Here is an 18556-nt window from a genome sequence, read left to right as displayed (position 1 = left end):
TTCTCATCACACGGATTCACATTTTATTTCCTGATTATAACGCAATATACAAAAGACGACTGATTATACAGATATACAGAATTACTTTTATTCCATGATCATTTTAAACAAAAATATATCCTTGTATTTCGCAAAGAAATACAAAGAAACATCATACATAGTCCCATAACATAGACCAACATGACCCTCTCATTATCAGCAGATCACTAGAAGATACAGATTACTAGGATCCACTAATCAATCTAATCTAAATTGTATAGCTTTAGAATAATATACCCAAGTAAGAATGTGTCACTGTCAAGGGGTCTTGTGAGCACACAATAAAGAGTGTTCCATCTCCTCATCCCACATCCTTTCTGGCACCCAGCCCTCGTTTGAATCATTTAGCCACAGACCAATTTCATTTTCATTTTAGTCTGGGGGGGGGGTTATTTTTTCTCCTCCTCTTTTTTCTCCTCTTTTTTCTCCTTTTCTTTTATCTCCTCCTTTTCTCTTTTCTTTCTTTTTTCTCCTCTTTCTCTTTTTTCCTTTTCTTTTTTCTCCTTTTATTTTTTCTCCTCCTTTTCTTTTTTCTCCTCTTTTTTTTCCTTTTCTTTTATCTGCTCCTTTTCTCTTTTCTCTTTTTCTTTTTTCTCCTCTTTCTCTTTTTTTTCCTTTTCTTTTTTCTCTTTTTCTTTTTTCTCCTCTTTCTCTTTTTTCTCCTTTTCTTTTTTCTCCTCCTTTTCTTTTTTCTCCTTTTCTTTTTTCTCCTCCTTTTCTTTCTTCTCCTTTTCTTTCTTCTCTTTTTGATTTCTTTCCTTTGCATCTTTCTTTTTTGATAGAGCCCCTTTTTTACTGTCTTCCTCTGTGACTCCTTTTTTCTTGTCAGGTAGCAGTGGTTGGTCCTCTTTACTGTATCGTGCATTGGTGTCTTCCTCTCCTGCTAGAGCTGCCACTGCTGATTCCTCACCTGCTTGACTCATAGGGGACTTTGGCTTTTCTGTTTTCAGACGTGTAAGATGGTGCATATGTAGCTCTTCTCTACAACTTGGTGTTGTTCCAACCAATGGATAGACCTTCTCATTGGGGTTTAAATCCATGTCAGTGAAAGTGTAGATGTGAGATCTGGTCTCCACATTGTAAAAAGAGAGCTGCCTTTCCTTATAATCCAGATACACCCCCAGATTCTGGGGCTTCAGACTCAGGGGGAGAGTGATGGACTCGTTAGGAACAGTGTTGGCAATAAACTTCTCATTTTCAAGTCTTATTACCCAGAATCCCATTTCTGGAAATAAAATCACTTGTCCATTCCTTTTGGCAGACTCTTTAGCAACTCCTGCAATCCAGCCAGTCATCTTCTCCACTTTTAGCTCCCAGTAGTGTTTTGAGGTGAAGCCCTCCCTGCCCAGGACACAGAATGGACGCTCAAACCTTCTTTTTGTGTCAAAGAGGGCCAGGTTCTCCTTTCCCAGTGTCATACTGGTTCCATCGTCAGACAAGACGAGACATTTATTGGCTGTGTCTGGATCCAGAATCACATTCTCTGTAGAAAAGGAAAGACCGTGTGATCAGTAAAGCAATATTGATATTAAAAATGCACTGACTCAATATTGTAACACAGTACAATAAATTGTTTCAATCTGTATACCTGCTGCTTCCTGGATCAAGTTCCAAACTAGAATAAAAGAGAAAGAAATTTGATTAAAAAAAACATCAAACAATGACTTTCTGGTTTATTAGTTAATGTCTCAGATTACTGTTCATATTTAATAAGCAAGGGTTGTAGTCATTGAGCAATGATGTAGCTGTCCCAGTATTTCACACAGGATACTTTAATTCACACAGGTACAGCAGTACAATAAATATACTACTAATAATAATAATAATAATAAAATCATAATAATCATAATAATAATAATACCTGAATTAGGGATAGTCTTTACAGCATCTGTTGGGGAAAATATATTTTAGCAGGTTTGTTTAAAATGTTCTGTCTCTTAAAATCAAACAACAATTTTAGTTTGTTGTCTTGTACATGTCCATCTATATATATATATATATTATATATATATCTATTATACTATATAATATATTGATATGTATATATATTTAATCAAATCAACACATAACTTATCTATTATATATATATTTATATTTATTTGAGGACTTTCTGGATAATCCAATACATTATAAGAGTAAAAAATCACTCACGTAATTCTTGTAGAAGTCCTTCACATTCTGAAAAATAAACACAGCACTGATATGACATTGTTTGTTCCTTGATCGTTTTAAATGTTTTTGAAAATGTTAACAGTTGTTCCAAGGGAAAGGAAAATGCTTACTCTTACTAGCGTCCTTTTCAGCCTTTTTCAAGTTTCCTACAATCAACAAAATGCATAATGCAATGATCACTGGCATCATGGTCCAAACAAAACCCCCAAATAAACAACCCACTTCCAATATCTACGGTTATTAATTTGAAATATACTATCATTGCCATCACAAGAAGTTAAGAATAAAATATATTTCAACTGTAATACAAGATTCATCAATACAATAAACTCTGTAATGTTTGAGAGTCTTCTTAGTACACAAAACAAATATAATGAAAACTTACCAAATTCCACACAGGTTTTGTCGCATTCTAAAAACAAAGCAAAGCTCCTCCCATCAGTGCCATTGTATCTCACAAATAAATATAAAATTAATTTACAATGCAATACAATACAGGTAAGTCTGTTGGGCCAGTGGATAAGGAAAATGGCTTGATACCAGGAGATTAAAATCCTGTCTCAGCCACTGACTCACTGCTTGTGTGACCCTAAGCAAGTCAAAGAAACGAGGTCCTATTGGAAGAGACTCTGCAGCAGCAGCAGCGGTTGTTGATGACGCAGAGTTCACCCCCCTAGTCTCTGTGAGTCGCTTTGGATAAAAGCGTCTGCTAAATGACTAATTCATGACAATACAATAAACATTTCTACAGTGTCTTTCATCACAAGTATCTCAATGTGCTACACACACACAGTTGAATACAATCGAAATTGAGACAAAAAATGCATGTTTTAATTGTAACATTAGTAAAACTAAAGATAACAAAAAAAAAAACAGTTTGTAAAAATAGAATTAAAAATTATATTAAAAAAACATTAATAAAATGATAATTTTAAAAAGATTTAACGAATGGAGCATATCACTCAGAGGAGTGGCTTAGGTTCACTCAATCTAGATTGTAGAGAGTGGAGCTTTTTTTTTTTTAAAGACCTGAGTTATTTCAAATAACACCTGCTTGTTTTCACCTTGTTTCCTTTTGAAGGCGTACAGACAGGCAGCCATGATGCACACGAGGGCTAACGCAGCAGGGATGAGAAACCCTGAGATATAAAACCGTCCAGGATTGGTGCTTTCAAAAAACTGCTCTGTGGAGAAAAATCAAAGGACATCGCATTGCAGCTACTGAGACTTCCCACCATTCCACTTCTTCAAAACATTTCAATGAGTGAATCTCATTCAAGTGGAATTCAATATGTTAACAAGGGAACATTATTCAGCAGCTTTCATTGGACTCTATGAAGCTGAGGGAGTTCATTCTATATAGAGGGGGTGGAATTCAATATGTTAACAAGGGAACATTATTCAGCAGCTTTCACTGGACTCCATGAAGCTGAGGGAGTTCATTCTATATAGAGGGGGTGGAATTCAATATGTTAACAAGGGAACATTATTCAGCAGCTTTCACTGGACTCTATGAAGCTGACTGAGTTCATTCTAACATAGAGGGGAGTGATGCAAAACGTAGAGTTATGTGTGGTGACTATGAGCCGAGCAGCGGTACACTTGTGTCCATGACTAAGAGAGCCATCTATGGTCATTCGAAGCAGCAGATATGACTCAAGAGCCATCAGCCGCGACTCCTGCTATACATGTGTGTGTTACTCACCACTAATTTGCAGACTTGACTTCATTTCTCTTCGCTGTCGTTTCTGGATGACGAGACAACTGACCCTGTCATTGCTGTTCTTTTTGACCTGGACATGACTTCTGATGCTGTACAGACCATTCCTGTCTCTTTGAACGCTGGGCTGAGTCAGCGCTGTTACATTTCTACCCGCTCCATCAGTCCAATACATCTCGGGTTGAGGGTACCAGCCTAATGACAGGCAGCTCAGCGTGATGAAGCGTTTAAGATGTTCTTCTATATGGATCACAGGCGCACTGCCAAAGGCTGCAAATATATAAAAGTTTCAGTCTTAGTTAACAAAGCCAACAGAATCTACATTATAAAGGCTTATCATGTAACTCCATGTACACTCGGACAGTTTGGGACTTTTCAGGATTTTCAACTCACACACCCCCAATGCATTCAGGTCCAATTTACTTGTCTCAGGTACCATTCACAGCAGGACTACACTTACCAGAATGCATTGGAATGAAAGTTGAAAGTTAAATTGTCCCAAACTGTCCTACTGTACAGCTGCAGCTAAAGGTTTTGCATCACCCAATGGAATAAACAAATATTGCTTCATAAAGTCGAACGAAAGCTGCTGAGGAATGCTACGTTAACATATTGGATCACACACCAGCACTTATGTAGTTTTCCCCATATACTTAACAGAAAAACTGACAACAATTGAAAAATGTTACATTTCATAAAATCTAACATGAGACACGACTGTGCTACCATTGTGGTGTTCAGTAGACTCTTATGCAATCTAATTTTGTAGTTTCTTTGATTTTGTGATGTTAAATAACAATTATATTCATGTAGTCTCGATCCTAAAATTCTAGCTGATGCAAAACTTTTGGCCAGAGCTGTAGATACAGAGTTATATGGCAATCCTGAATTTGCCCTGTGCTAAAAACCGTCTTTAACTCACCTTGAACTTGTAGCTCCATGTTCGGTTCCTCGTACCACTTTGAAGTCCCTGCAAAGCACGTGTATTTGCCTTCATCGGAAACTCTGACCTTTTTCAGCACTAGAGACAGAACGCCACTGCCTGGCTGCTGGTTCAGAAGACTGGCGCGGCCCTGGTACTCTTTGCTCTGTTGTTGCGTCAGCTCTTTGCCACCCTTGTATTGATAAACGAGGTCATCGAACCTCTCTCTGTACCACCTCACCTCGAAGTCTTCAGCACTGATACTTGTCGAAAGTTGACATGGGAGGATGCTGTCTTCCCCTGCTGTGCCGATTACCGGACTTGTCGGGACGATGACTTTAAATGCTGGAAAGATAGAAATTCTTGTTAGTCTTCTTCAATAAGATATTTCATGATAACTGCCTCTCCTATTTGAGAGCATCAAACCATTGTACAGCAATGGCCAAAGGTTTTGCATCATTCACCCTGTAGAATGAACAGATTTTACTTCAAAAAGTCAAATGAAACCTGCCGAATAATGTGACATTAACATATTGAATTGTAGTTTTCCATAGACTTCATGAAAAACTGTTAAGTGTAAAAATGTGACATTTGGAAATGGAACATAAAATAATACTGTGCTACTATCATGGCTTCTAGTATAGATGGTTCTTTTCTGAGATATTATTCTGTAGTTTCTTTGATTACATGATGTTAAATAAAATATCAAATTATGTTCATATAGTTTAAAAAATAAATAAGGTTTCAAGTCGTAAAATTCAAGGTGACGCAAAACTTTTGGTCCTAGTTCCTTTGTGGTTATGACATCCCAAACCAGGCCATAAAAAGGGGTCAGTGGCCAAGGTAATGGAAATGGGGTATTAGAGCATTAGCTACAGCTGCACCCCACATTCTTACCTGCTTTTGAGTCCCTGATGTGGGAGGAAATTAAGAAAATCATCACGACACATTCCGTGCTGAAGCTCTTCATAGCTGTCAAAAGACATAGCGTTAGTATGCATTCGTATTTCTTTCCGAAGCTTGCAACTACTAAAAAATGCAAACAAAACTATCATTATTATTATTATTAATTAGTCATTTAGCAGACGCTTTTATCCAAAGTGACTTGCAGAGACTAGGGGGGTGAACTCTGCTTCATCAACAACCACTGCTGCTGCTGCAGAGTCTCTTCCAATAGGACCTCGTTTGTTTGGCGTCTCATCCGAAGGACGGAGCACAAGGAGGTTCAGTGACTCGCTCAGGGTCTCTCACACACACACACAGTGAGTCAGGGGCTGCTGCAGAGTCTCTTCCAATAGGACCTCGTTTGTTTGGCGTCTCATCCGAAGGACGGAGCACAAGGAGGTTCAGTGACTTGCTCAGGGTCTCTCACACACACACAGTGAGTCAGGGGCTGCTGCAGAGTCTCTTCCAATAGGACCTCGTTTGTTTGGCGTCTCATCCGAAGGACGGAGCACAAGGAGGTTCAGTGACTCGCTCAGGGTCTCTCACACACACACAGCGAGTCAGGGGCTGCTGCAGAGTCTCTTCCAATAGGACCTCGTTTGTTTGGCATCTCATCCGAAGGAGGGCGCACAAGGAGGTTCAGTGACTCGCTCAGGGTCTCTCACACACACACAGCGAGTCAGGGGCTGCTGCAGAGTCTCTTCCAATAGGACCTCGTTTGTTTGGCATCTCATCCGAAGGACGGTGCACAAGGAGGTTCAGTGACTCGCTCAGGGTCTCTCACACACACACACACACACACAGTGAGTCAGGGGCTGAGCCGGGTGATTTGAACCTCCTGATATCAAACCCTTTAACTACGCTTCCCATGTGACACCATGTACTTCAGGGCAGAGAGTGGGCCAGTTCAGGCTTTTCAACTCACACCGCAGTGCATTCTGGTAAGTGTAGTCCTACTATGAAAGGTACCTGAGACAGGTAAAATGGACAAGAATGCATTGTGGCTGTGTGAGTTGAAAATCCTGAACTGGTCCAAACTGTCAGAGTGTACGTGGAGTCATACGGTAACCAATAATGTCTGTTTGTTTTAGTCAATGTGATTTTTTTTTTTTGGTTTCTGAACAATATAAAAAGGGGACAGTTATATTCTATAGTATAGTCAAGTTCTATTACAACTCCAGTAAAAATCAATCATTCACTTGCAATGCATTTTAAGGTCACATGTTGTCTGAAACCGAAAGATAAAAAAAAAAATCACCACTGTACAACAAACCTTTATTCTGTTTAAAGTTTTCAGAAACAGCTGCTTGAAACCTGCTTCCAGGAGACCCCCGTCCAACGGGAGATCTTTTTTGAGGCGTCTGCATCAAACCCCAAGTCTCCCTGCCTGCTGTGCCGCGCAGTGGCCTGGAAACCCGGTCTCCTGAAACCAAGTCCCAAGCCAGACACACCGGATCCGTGTTCACTCTGTTTAAGTTTATTTCACAGATTCAAGCTGGTTGATAAAGGGTTAAGGCACTCGATGCTCTATAGATCCTACACTTATAGACCATTGAGAAACTCTAAACATGAATATTATATTTTCATAGAAAACCCGTAATCAGAGTTTACGATCACGCATTTCAACGTTAAATTAAAAGTATTGAACAAAGAATGGTCTTTATTTTCTAACTGGTGGATGGGTTATGATCACAAGTAAACGCTACGGAAGTTTATCCCTTCTCATCTCTGACTAACAAAACTTTGCTATTTACACAAAAAATCTTACCTGCAACAGAATGTTCTCCGAAAACAGAAGAGGCAAAAAATACTTTCACTCTGACTGTAGATAAAAACACCTTCTGATGATCTGTACTTTTAAAAATTAATCATTAACTTGTTTCATGTAGCGAGGGCTTTACAAGGAGGGCTTTAATTATGTGTAAGTTGTTTGCGTAAAACGGTTCCAAATCAAAACAAATATTGTCTCATAACCACAGTGAAGACACAACCCTAAAAAATGTGGCTCGAAAGAAACGCGACAAAGAAATTAAAGGAACACAAACGCCATTGCAAATTTTCAAAAGCTGTTTCACAGGCACACGGCATTCGTCAATCAGATAACACGCAAAGTCATTTATAAATAACAAAGAAGAATTACCAAAAACGCACCACCATAGTTTAAAAAAAGAGAAAATCTTTTGTTCGCGCCTAATATATATTGTATCGCCATATATATATATTATATATAGTATATATATATATATATATATATATATATATATATATATATATATATATATTATTTTAATACAAACTGACAGAAAAATAAAAATTTTCATTTGGTTCCGCGTTGTTTTATTGATTTATTAACTGTTCAAAAAAAAAAAAAAAGAAGAAGAACCTTTGTTCACTTCGAGCTCAGGCCGAGCGCTGTAGTTTTTTGTTTTTCTGATTTACAGTACAGATAACAACACCTGCCACCTGCTTTTTAAAATCAAACGTGAAGGTAGTTACAGGTGAAGGTTCATACTTCTGTCGCAGAAGCTGACACCCTGGGATCCTTCAAAAAGCTGCTTGATGAGATTTTGGGATCAATAAGCTACTAACAACCAAACGAGCAAGATGGGCCGAATGGCCTCCTCTCGTTTGTAAACTTTCTTATGTTCTTAGATGAATGCGATACATCAGGCGCAGGCAGCTGCGCAGCTTCACGCAGACCATACAGCAAATGGTGCCATTTTTCAGCATTATCCGATCCAGTGCGATTTAGGGTCGCCGACACTTGAGAAAAGGCTTCTGACGTAATTCCGACCTGTCGCACCGGGTCGGAGACCCTCGATTCTAAACCAGAAATGAGGTCGGAGTCTGAAGTATGAACCAGCCAGGAAGAAAAACACAAATCGATTCACTGAGGTGCTTTATTACCACAGGCGCTGTATCAAAATTAAACTTCAGCTCACAATTATTTCAGTCTTACCTGGTAAAATATTTCACATTAACAGGTCGTTAAACTACAAGGAAACAAGCACATTTCTGCCTGTGATTTTAAAAAAAATTACAGTTTAATTGATCATTACACAAATATAAGGCATCATCACAATTCAATTATTCAATGGGAACCAATAAATGATGGATTGTAGCTCGCTGACATCCGCTCTGGAGTTCTTGGGTGTAGAAGAGGAAGCTGGCTCGGTCATGGGATCAGAGGGCGCCTGCTGAAACATCGGATCTCCTGAGCAGCTGGTGTGAGGAAATCACAGCGCCGACGAGGGGAATGTAATTAAGCAGTTGAAATTGAAGGGGGGGGGGGGGCACATTTCCATCTATCACATAGTCGTGATTGGAAAAGATTTGAAGCAGGTTTCTCCGAAGCAACCAGATCACCAGACAGAAGGCAAATAATGATACAGTCAGAGAGACAGTGGTGGGAGGAGAAGTCATTAAGAATTTACACTGATGTAAAACGCAATGCAGTTTGGCAGTCTTTAACCTTGATTTAGCATCTGTTCGCACATTGGGTTGTCAGCACATATTGGGAAATAGTTCTGACTCTCAACCAGGGGAATCAAACCATCCTTCTGCAATGCAGAGCTAATTAGCAGGTGGGCGTTGCATTACTAAGTGTCAGAAACACAGGCTGGTTTCACAAACCCTGACTAACACTCACTTTGGAATGTCAATGTTCTTGTACAGCTATGGAGTTTTTATATATATAAAATTGTAGATATATCAGCAGCTTTCATTGGACTCTATGAAGCTGAGTAAGTTCATTCTATATAAAGGGGGTGCAATTCAATATGTTAACAAGGGAACATTATTCAGCAGCTTTCACTGGACTCTATGAAGCTGAGGGAGTTCATTCTATATAGAGGGGGTGGAATTCAATATGTTAACAAGGGAACATTATTCAGCAGCTTTCACTGGACTCTATGAAGCTGAGTGAGTTCATTCTATATAGAGGAGGTTGAGTGACTTCACACATTGAGTCAATAGATGAGCTGGGATTACAAGCCTGTTTCTATCAAGGCTCACAAAGAGCCTTGATAAACAGAGGGGCACTTTAAGAAACAGGTGATATTATCAGAGGATCCTCATCAATGCACCCAGGAGAAAAAAATGGGCAGACCTCCCCGTCAAAGCTCTCTTCGAAAGTATAGATCAGCGAGTGAACCTCAGCATTGTAGAACGAGACCTGCTTTTTATCATAATCCAGATACACCCCCAGCTTCCTGGGAACTGAGGTCCCGACGAGAGGGGTCTCGGGGTCGGTGAGAGCCTTGAACTTTGTACCTTCCCACAGACTGAGAACCCAGAATCCGCTGTGGGGGTTCAGTGTGAACTGGCCCTGCCGTCGTACAGACTCCCTGGCAACTCCGACCTCCCAGTACTTCTTCTCCCCCACTTCTACTTCCCAGTACCGCCTCCTCACAAAACAAATACTCGTCAAATCTGGCAGGGCTCTCCTCGTGGGTCTGACGGGTTTGACGCCACCCTACTTGCCTGCCGTTTTTGCCAAGGGTGAGGTAAGGATTAGCTGAGGCAGCATTCAGAGTCACGTCAACTGTGGAAAACAAGGGAATACACATTGAGTTATTTATTCAAGGGGTAAGTAAAACATGTTTGCATACAGATCTGGTCAAACGTTTTGCATGACCCTATAGAATCAGCACATTTTGCTTCTCCAAATCTAACCTTAACTGCAACTCCAATGCCAATGCCAACACCAACTCAAAATCAAACTCAAACTTCAGCCCCAACCCTAACACCAACCCTGACCCCAATTCCAACTCCAACCCCAACCCCCAATCTAACTCCAACCCTGACTCCAAATCCAACTCCAGCCCCAACCCTAACACCAACCCTGACCCCAAATCCAACTCCAGCCCCAACCCCCAATCTAACTCCAACCCTGACTCCAAATCCAACTCCAGCCCCAACCCCCAATCTAACTCCAACCCTGACTCCAAATCCAACTCCAGCCCCAACCCTAACACCAACCCTGACTCCAAATCCAACTCCAGCCCCAACCCTAACACCAACCCTGACTCCAAATCCAACTCCAGCCCCAACCCCAACTCCAACCCCAACTCCAACCTGACCCCAAATCGAACTCCAATTCCAACCCTGACCTCAACTGCTGTCATATAAGTGACGCTTATGTTATAATGCTACGTGCCCCTGATAAATAAACACAATAAACACATTTCAGCTCATGTGGCATTTTGGAAGTGTTTTGTACAACAAGTACAGGAAAAGCAGAAGCAAGGGAAAACAATGAAGAAATAGAAAGTACCTCTCGTGCTGCGAATCCACTGCCATTCTGGGAAACAAAAATGACAAAGAAGCACAATGAAGTTTGGCGGTATGGCATTAGCGTGACATTATTCAGTAGCTTTCACTGGACTTCGCGTGTCACCCATCAAGAGCGCACACTGTTTCTATATCGACGATTACTGAGCGTAGATTGAAATTCTCACACCCTGAGGTGTTTTCATGCAGATGGGTATATAAAGGACAGCAATAAAGGATTGCCTGTAGAATGGACAGCTACAACCCCTTAATAGATTTGGTTATGAATCAGCTTACCTTCCAATTGGATCGACTTGGTTTGAGAACCTTTCATTCCAGCAACTAAAACAGTAAACAAACAAACAAATAAATACTCAAACTGTGCAACATGTGTGTGTAGTACTTTTCCTTGTGATAAAAGACGCTATAGAAATGTGAATTGCGTTGTATCATATCGCACTGTACTGAATTATACTTTACGGTGAAGCAGGAATGCGGCAGATTGTGCAAACGAATACATTATTCTGGTCTCCCGGCACCATCCTTTCTATGTATTATTTTATTAGTTAGTCATTTAGCAGACACTTTTATCCAAAGCGACTCGCAGAGACTAGGGGGGTGAACTCTGCATCATCAACAACCGCTGCTGCTGCTGCAAAGTCACTTCCAATAGGACCTCGTTTGTTTGGCGTCTCATCCGAAGGACGGAGCACAAGGAGGTTCAGTGACTCGCTCAGGGTCTCTCACACACACACAGTGAGTCAGGGGCTGCTGCAGAGTCTCTTCCAATAGGACCTCGTTTGTTTGGCGTCTCATCCGATGGACCGAGCACAAGGAGGTGAAGTGAGTTGCTCAGGGTCTCACACACACACACACACAGTGAGTCAGTGGCGGAGCTGGGATTGAACCGGGAATCTCTATGGTAAGGACTCCCTTTCTCTAACAACTAGCCCACCAAGCCTTCTATAATTACCGTCTTGCTTTAAACAAAACGGCTCGTTCCACTCATCAATTACAGCAGGTTCAGTAGGTTGGGATTTTTCTAAAGAAAAAAGAAAAATCGAGTGATGATTTAGAGATTTTATGTCATGTTAGATTTCTAAATGTCAATCTGCGTCACTAAAGGGTAACAAGGCAGTGTGTGATTCGATATGTCAACGTAAACATTATTCAGCAGGTTTCATTCGACTTGACGAAGCAAAACTAATTCATTCTACAGGGTGATGGAACCCTATTGGCAGCTTCTGTACAGATGACTCTCTGTAGATAGTGTGTGGTGTGATAGGTGTTTGGTTTTGATAAATACCCTTTTGTTTCTTGAAGATATACACCACAAGAGAAACGATGACAATCATCAGCACCATCGCCAATACAATCACTGCAATCGCGACGGACATCCACATGGTATCTGGAGATCAAACAAACACAATCAAATAAATCAAACGTCATTTCCTGAAGCTTCGCTTGCTTCCATTTCATCTCGTGGCAGTGAAGAAACCCAGTTCGCGTCATGCTTACCCTCAATGACCGTTTGCAACCAGCAGATGGCTGTAAGTCCCTCTCCAGCTCCAAACAGCACCTGGGACTGAACGGTCGTGTGATTTGAAAGTTACAGATCGAAGTTGAGAGTGTCGGGTTGAATGGGTTTGTTATTGGAAAGCGTGTGCATCTGAAATGCTCTGTATTTGGGATTGCTTTAAGATCTGGTCCCTGGGATTATAGAACTGAAAATCTACACAAATTAGCGCTCGTCCTGTTTAATCGATGACTTTAATAGGGCACACCTGCGATTCGTTTAAAACAGTAAGAGAAAGTGAACAGCCACGGGTAGGCATATAAAATATATCAATGACTAATCTTGAGCACACGGCTCTTTATTGTGTGTAGAACAGACAGCAACAAACCCTCAATAAATTCAGCTATGAATCAGCTTGCTTTCCGACTAGATCGACTCGGTTTTGAGAAGCTTTCATTTCAGCAACTTAAACCCTATGTCATTGATTACTGATTGACGGATTACTGATTGATTGATTTGTTTCTGCAAAAAAAAGTTAGTTATTTCTATTATTAACCGTCTCCTAGGAGCAATTAAAAAAAAAAAAAAAAAAAAAAAAAAAAAAACAAAGAGTCTTCCAAATCTGATTTTTCCATTTTCTATCATTTACATTTAAGAAGGTCTTTGATAAAACCGGATTCCTACCGGAGGTAATTAATCTCGTGGTCTTTGCACCCCGTCTCTGCATTCTCTCATGTGCGGATTATTTATTTAACAGGCGCCCGTACCCGTACCCTTGTTCGTTGTATTTTTTATATGTATTTTATACTGAACATCTGAGACAGGACGCAGCTGCGCAGGTTCGTTTCTCATCCCACGTTCAATGAAACAGAATAAAACTTACCAGTTGCAGAAGAGTTCATTTGTTAGAGAAATGTTGTCCAGCTTCACTTCCTACAGTACGCGCTTCCGCGAAAACGTTTTAAAAAACAAGCACTTTCACTTGAAATGACCTTTGGAGGGTAATCGTATACTTTGTACCTTTTTGAAAGAGGAAGGAACAATATACAGCAGTGTGCAAATGCATCACAACACCTCCGCTCGGTAATCGGTGATATAGAAACACTCGCGTGTGAAAATGTCAGACCGCTTTGTGCTTCAATCAGGCGTCTCAAACAGCTTCTGAAAAGCCTCCTGCGTTTCATCGCGTGTGGCTCCGCTTTCCTTTTCCCTCACTGTTTGAAATGAATTACACTATTGAAGTCATACCGTCATATTTTACAGCACCTTTATAGTTACACACGACCAGATGTGGTATTCTGGCTCCCTCTTGTGGCCGGTATGGTCTCTGCAGGGGTTCCGCTTTGCACTGAATTTTCTTTCGGTTAATAGCTAATAGCTAATAATAGAGGTTTAGGCTGCTGTATCTGCACTTCACCCCAATTCAAACTTTTTTTCGCTAGAACATGACGTCACTGTGAGTCCAAGTGCGTACAGGATCTTGGGGAATGATATATATATATATATATATTATATATATATATATATATATATATATATATATATATATATAGATAGATAGATAGATAGATAGATAATGCTTTTTATAATCTTGGGAACATATGTCATCAGAACGCATGCGCACTAACATTTTTTGACCAAGGAAAGTTTTGAGATTTGCGGTCATGCAAAATTGAATTTTTTTTTTTAAATTAAAACATACAATAATAAAGTAATAGGCAAAATAATTTCAAAATTCGCAGCTGAAGAGCTGGGCTCTCGAAATGAAAATGAAAAAAGGCTAATGTTATCAATGCGATTGAAAACACAATGCGATGCCAATAAGAAAAAACATACCACAAAGCTTATGGCTAAACACATACAGTGAAACACGATGACAGGGACAGTCCTGCTCTACCGCGAGTAGCGACAAATGGAGACATTTCCATAGGGAAAAATTTTGCCGCTGGTCGGACAGTTTACACAGCTATACGCTTTATCACCTGGGCCTCTCACCTCGAGCTGTGATGGGATGGTCTTGCCTCCTTGCGGGTTGTGAAGGGAAACAGAAACGAATTCCTCCAAATGAACGAGGAGTGAGGCTTAGAATTTCTGGGAAAAAAAAGAATACCGACCTCAAAGGAACACCCAGAGCAGGATCTAGAATATCGCTTAGTCGTTTTTATTGTGGTTTCATTATCGAGTATTACAATGCGATACAAGTACAGAGTCAATGGGGGAGAAAGGGGAGGAAGGGGGAGGTTGAATTTTCACAGTCAAACACACAGTGCCGTGATTCTATTATATCCTGAACTGTGGACTTCTTGGGCCCTGGAAATGTTCGTTCAACACTCTTTGCAAGCACATTTTGTAGCATTACTGTCCTTTTGAATTCAGCAGGGAATGATAAACACAATTCAAATAAATAAAAAAATAATAAAAAAAAACACACCCATTGCACGTCAATTATGGAATGAAGAAATTGGATGCGATTTATAACGCGCGTGATTAAAAGCGTAGGCGTTTCCGAGGATTGCTGTTTGTAACATCTGAACCCCTAGACAGCCTCAACCTGACCTCGTTCCGTTCTGCATTGTTAAGGTCTGCCCGCTCGCTGTTCTCATCCAGCCACAGCACAGGTGATTACAGAACAAGAACGCCTCGTTTCTGTCTGCTGTTGGGTGAGGCATCGGGGTCATATGTGCAAAGTGTCCACTGCACAAAATCAAGTTACAAAAAATGATAACACCAAAGCTACATTCAACCCGTTTGAGAGAACTCGAAATATATAACGTCACTCGTTTGGTTCTAGTTCTGTAAAATAAAACAATTACAAACGACCAGGAGTAAGACACACGCGGCCCGTGAAGTGCGCCCAGGTGACGCAGTGATTATTACAAGGTCAATGGCATTGCGGATCCGCGGAGAAGCGCATGATTTGCATTCGTGTTTTTATTTATTTATTTATTTAATCACAGCTGGAGAGCTTGGTGCCTTGACGGGTTAGAGTGACATCATCACCGAACAGCGGGGATCTCTAACAACGTCAATGCCACTGCGCACCTAAGTGTGCGGATATAACACAGTGTAATTCACGCTACAATTTATAGCGCCGCCAATATATTCTGTGCGTAGCATAAAATCGAGGAACAGAACGCAAACAGGCATTGAAACTACATGTGCATATAATTACAATACCACGATTAGGTGTGGCAGAAATACTAACTATAAATATATAAACGATACAGGTTATTTATTGCAGATATATCGTTGTCACATGGCTTAAACGAAATGTAGAACGAGATCACATTTTTTTTTTTTTTTTATCGTTGCAGATCTTGTAGGCTTTCCAGTTTGAAGAAATCTCCCACCCCAATGCGATGTGGTCCGTTTGACCTGTCTCAGGTCAGCCGATCTCATTGAGATCAGTTGATTGAATCGGGCGTTATCAAGCAAAAAAACATCCCATAGGAATGGACAAGTAGGTACCTACTAGCCTCCTAACCCCTAAATCTACCCCCTACCCCTAAACCTAATCTCTACAACTATAATCTCAACCCCTAACCCTAACTGTGTTACTATTCAAGTCATTTTTAGTATTATTTGAAAACCGCTTTTAGCACCCTCTAGCGGCCGCTACATCCGACGTGCATTAAAGCGCTTGATCCGGACCGACTCTACCTGTTGGGAGGCTCCTATTGGATGATTATTGCTTGATAACGTCCCATAGAATCGGCTGATCTCAATCGTATCTGGTGCTCAGGTACCTCTCACAGCGGGACTACATTTACCAGAATGTACCGGGGCGTGAGTTGAGAAACCTCTAAGCAAAGAGCAATGCACGAAGATACATCTCGTCCTCTGCTTAATGCACGACAGTGCACCGCATCGCTTGAAATCTACGCAATACGTTAGTTCCCAGAAGTGTGCTGTTTATTGTTTTACTATTCTGTTGTAGATACAGCAGGTTGTAATCTTAACTTGTTGCATCCAAGGTCATACTGTATTCTAGTAGTGTTATTATTTGCACTTATACGGTATTTAAATATAAATCTTGCATTGTAACCTTGTAGTGTGCCCTGTAACACCTCTGTGAGTCGCCTTGGGTAAAGGAGTTTGACAAATAAATAAATAAATAATAAATAAATAATAATAATAATAATAATAATAATAATAATAATAATAATAATAAATAATAATATATATCGCTTGATAAACAGTTCACAGATTGTCTTCAAGGGGTTCACTCAGACAGAGAGGGGGTGAGAGGTGCAGGGGGATTATAGGGATAGAGGGAGTCATGCTTCATTGTAATGGGGTGTTCTTTCTTCTTTTTGGGTGTTCTTTCTTTCTTTCTCTGCCATTCCTCATTTCTTCTTTCTCTGGAATCGTCGGAACTGATTCTGAATGGCGAGGGCTGCTTTCTCTGTCTCCGGCGCTTTCAGATCGATATCCACCTCCTCCGCCGCCTTTCCGGAGGAGTTTTCCGCCTTTTCTATATACAAAAAAAAAAATTATATATATATATATATATATATATATATATATATATATATATATATATATATATATATATATATATATATATATAAAATCATTATTATTTTAATTACTCTCTTCCTGGAACATTAATAACGCTCTTGTGACGTAGGCTGTATTTGTTTCCACGGTTACCACGGATTTGTGTAGTGCGTTCAGCCATGACTGCAGAGTTTTACGTCACTCTACAGAATTATAGTACAGTAATATTTCATGTTAGGTTTCGAAATGTCGCATTTTTCGTGATGTGGGAAAAACTATACAAAGCGGTGTGTAATTCAACTTGTCAAGGTAACATTATTCGACAGGTTTCATTCGACTTTACGAAGCAGAATTAGTTCGTTCACTGTCTATAGCTAAAGGTTTGGCATCACCCTGGTACAAAACCTTTAGCTAAAGACAGGGAGAGATAAGGAGAGAGGGGGAGAGACAGAGGGAGATAGAGAGAGAGAGAGAGGGGGAGAGAGAGAGGAGAGAGGGGGAGAGACAGAGGGAGAGAGAGAGAGAGAGAGAGAGGGGAGAGAGAGAGAGAGAGAGAGAGGGGGAGAGAGAGAGGAGAGAGGGGGAGAGACAGAGGGAGAGAGAGAGAGAGAGAGAGAGGGAGAGAGAGAAAGAGATAGAGACAAAGAAATAAGATAAAGAAAAGATCTACTCATTTTAACTAGCAGTGTGTAATTACATGAGCCCCGATGATACTCTACCTGCGATTCTGCGCAGCAGAGCAGTAATTAACTTGACTAGTGTGGGGAAGACAAGCTCATTACAACCGCAAGCTCATAGAAACAATACATTTACACGCCTTTTTTTTTTTTTACAGGAAAGTGTTCATCTATAAAAGACACTGACAATCACACAGCAGACAGCGCCAGACCATAATACTATAACCTCCTGCTGGGTTACTGTAGCTAACATTCGAGAATGCTGTATAGTGTCGCAGTGTGAACTAAACCAGGTAACTTGATCAGGTCGATATAATCGTTAGCATTGGCGCGTTATAAAGATAGTATAAACGCATTCACAGGTGCTGTGGAGAGCGAGGTTAAAACGGTTTGGGACGAACTCACTGTGCTTCATAAAGTGTAGTTTTCCCAGTAACGAAAAATAGACGAAATCTAACCTGAAATACTGCTGTACTGCCATAACGGCTTCCAGTAGACAGACTTTTACGCGATTTCATTTTGATTTTTGATTGCATGACGTTAAACAACCCCCCCCCCTTTTTTTTTCTTTATTATAAATGACGTCTCAATCCTAAAATTCTATAGGTGACGCAAAACTTTTGGCCGCAGCTGTAGTTAACACTCTGGAACGCTGTATAGTGTTCCATAGGTGAACTGAACTTTTTTTTCATTTCGGCGAGCCCCAACATCGCCCCCTGCTGTTGAAGGAGAAAGAGGGCAGTGAATTGCGCCTACCTTTATTTCCCGCCACTGGAGTTTCATTCCTGTTTGCA

The 18556-nt window shown here is 40.5% G+C and overlaps 2 protein-coding genes across 4 annotated transcripts; both read right to left on the bottom strand.

Annotated features, from left to right (window-relative positions):
- Window positions 1-755: 755 nt before the first annotated feature.
- On the bottom strand, window positions 756-7913 carry LOC121302254 (butyrophilin subfamily 2 member A2-like; the record flags this gene model as incomplete). Its single annotated transcript, XM_041232096.1, has 11 exons — window positions 7567-7913; window positions 5751-5825; window positions 4854-5198; window positions 3917-4201; window positions 3276-3395; window positions 2597-2623; window positions 2322-2357; window positions 2191-2217; window positions 1901-1927; window positions 1628-1654; window positions 756-1522 (listed from the first exon to the last, which is right to left on the bottom strand). Coding segments are annotated over exons 2-11 (1734 nt in total), but the record flags the coding sequence as incomplete, so codon positions are not given.
- Window positions 7914-9665: 1752 nt separating this feature from the next.
- LOC121302081 (butyrophilin subfamily 1 member A1-like) lies at window positions 9666-16894 on the bottom strand. 3 transcript variants are annotated; one of them, XM_041231893.1, is made up of 6 exons: window positions 14581-16894; window positions 12376-12477; window positions 12043-12111; window positions 11367-11411; window positions 11074-11100; window positions 9666-10341 (listed from the first exon to the last, which is right to left on the bottom strand). In XM_041231893.1, exons 2-6 carry the CDS (start codon window positions 12470-12472, stop codon window positions 9983-9985), a joined length of 597 nt encoding a protein of 198 aa, XP_041087827.1. In that variant the 5' UTR covers window positions 12473-12477; window positions 14581-16894; the 3' UTR covers window positions 9666-9982. The 3 variants fall into 3 exon arrangements, with proteins under 3 accessions (XP_041087827.1, XP_041087826.1, XP_041087828.1); XM_041231892.1 differs by lacking the exon at window positions 14581-16894 and adding an exon at window positions 13469-13978; XM_041231894.1 differs by lacking the exons at window positions 12043-12111; window positions 14581-16894 and adding an exon at window positions 13469-13976.
- Between the last annotated feature and the right edge of the window lie 1662 nt (window positions 16895-18556).

This window comes from Polyodon spathula, chromosome 29 (assembly GCF_017654505.1).
Source record: "Polyodon spathula isolate WHYD16114869_AA chromosome 29, ASM1765450v1, whole genome shotgun sequence".
NCBI lineage: Eukaryota > Metazoa > Chordata > Actinopteri > Acipenseriformes > Polyodontidae > Polyodon > Polyodon spathula.
This window is presented reverse-complemented; position numbering and strand designations above follow the sequence as displayed.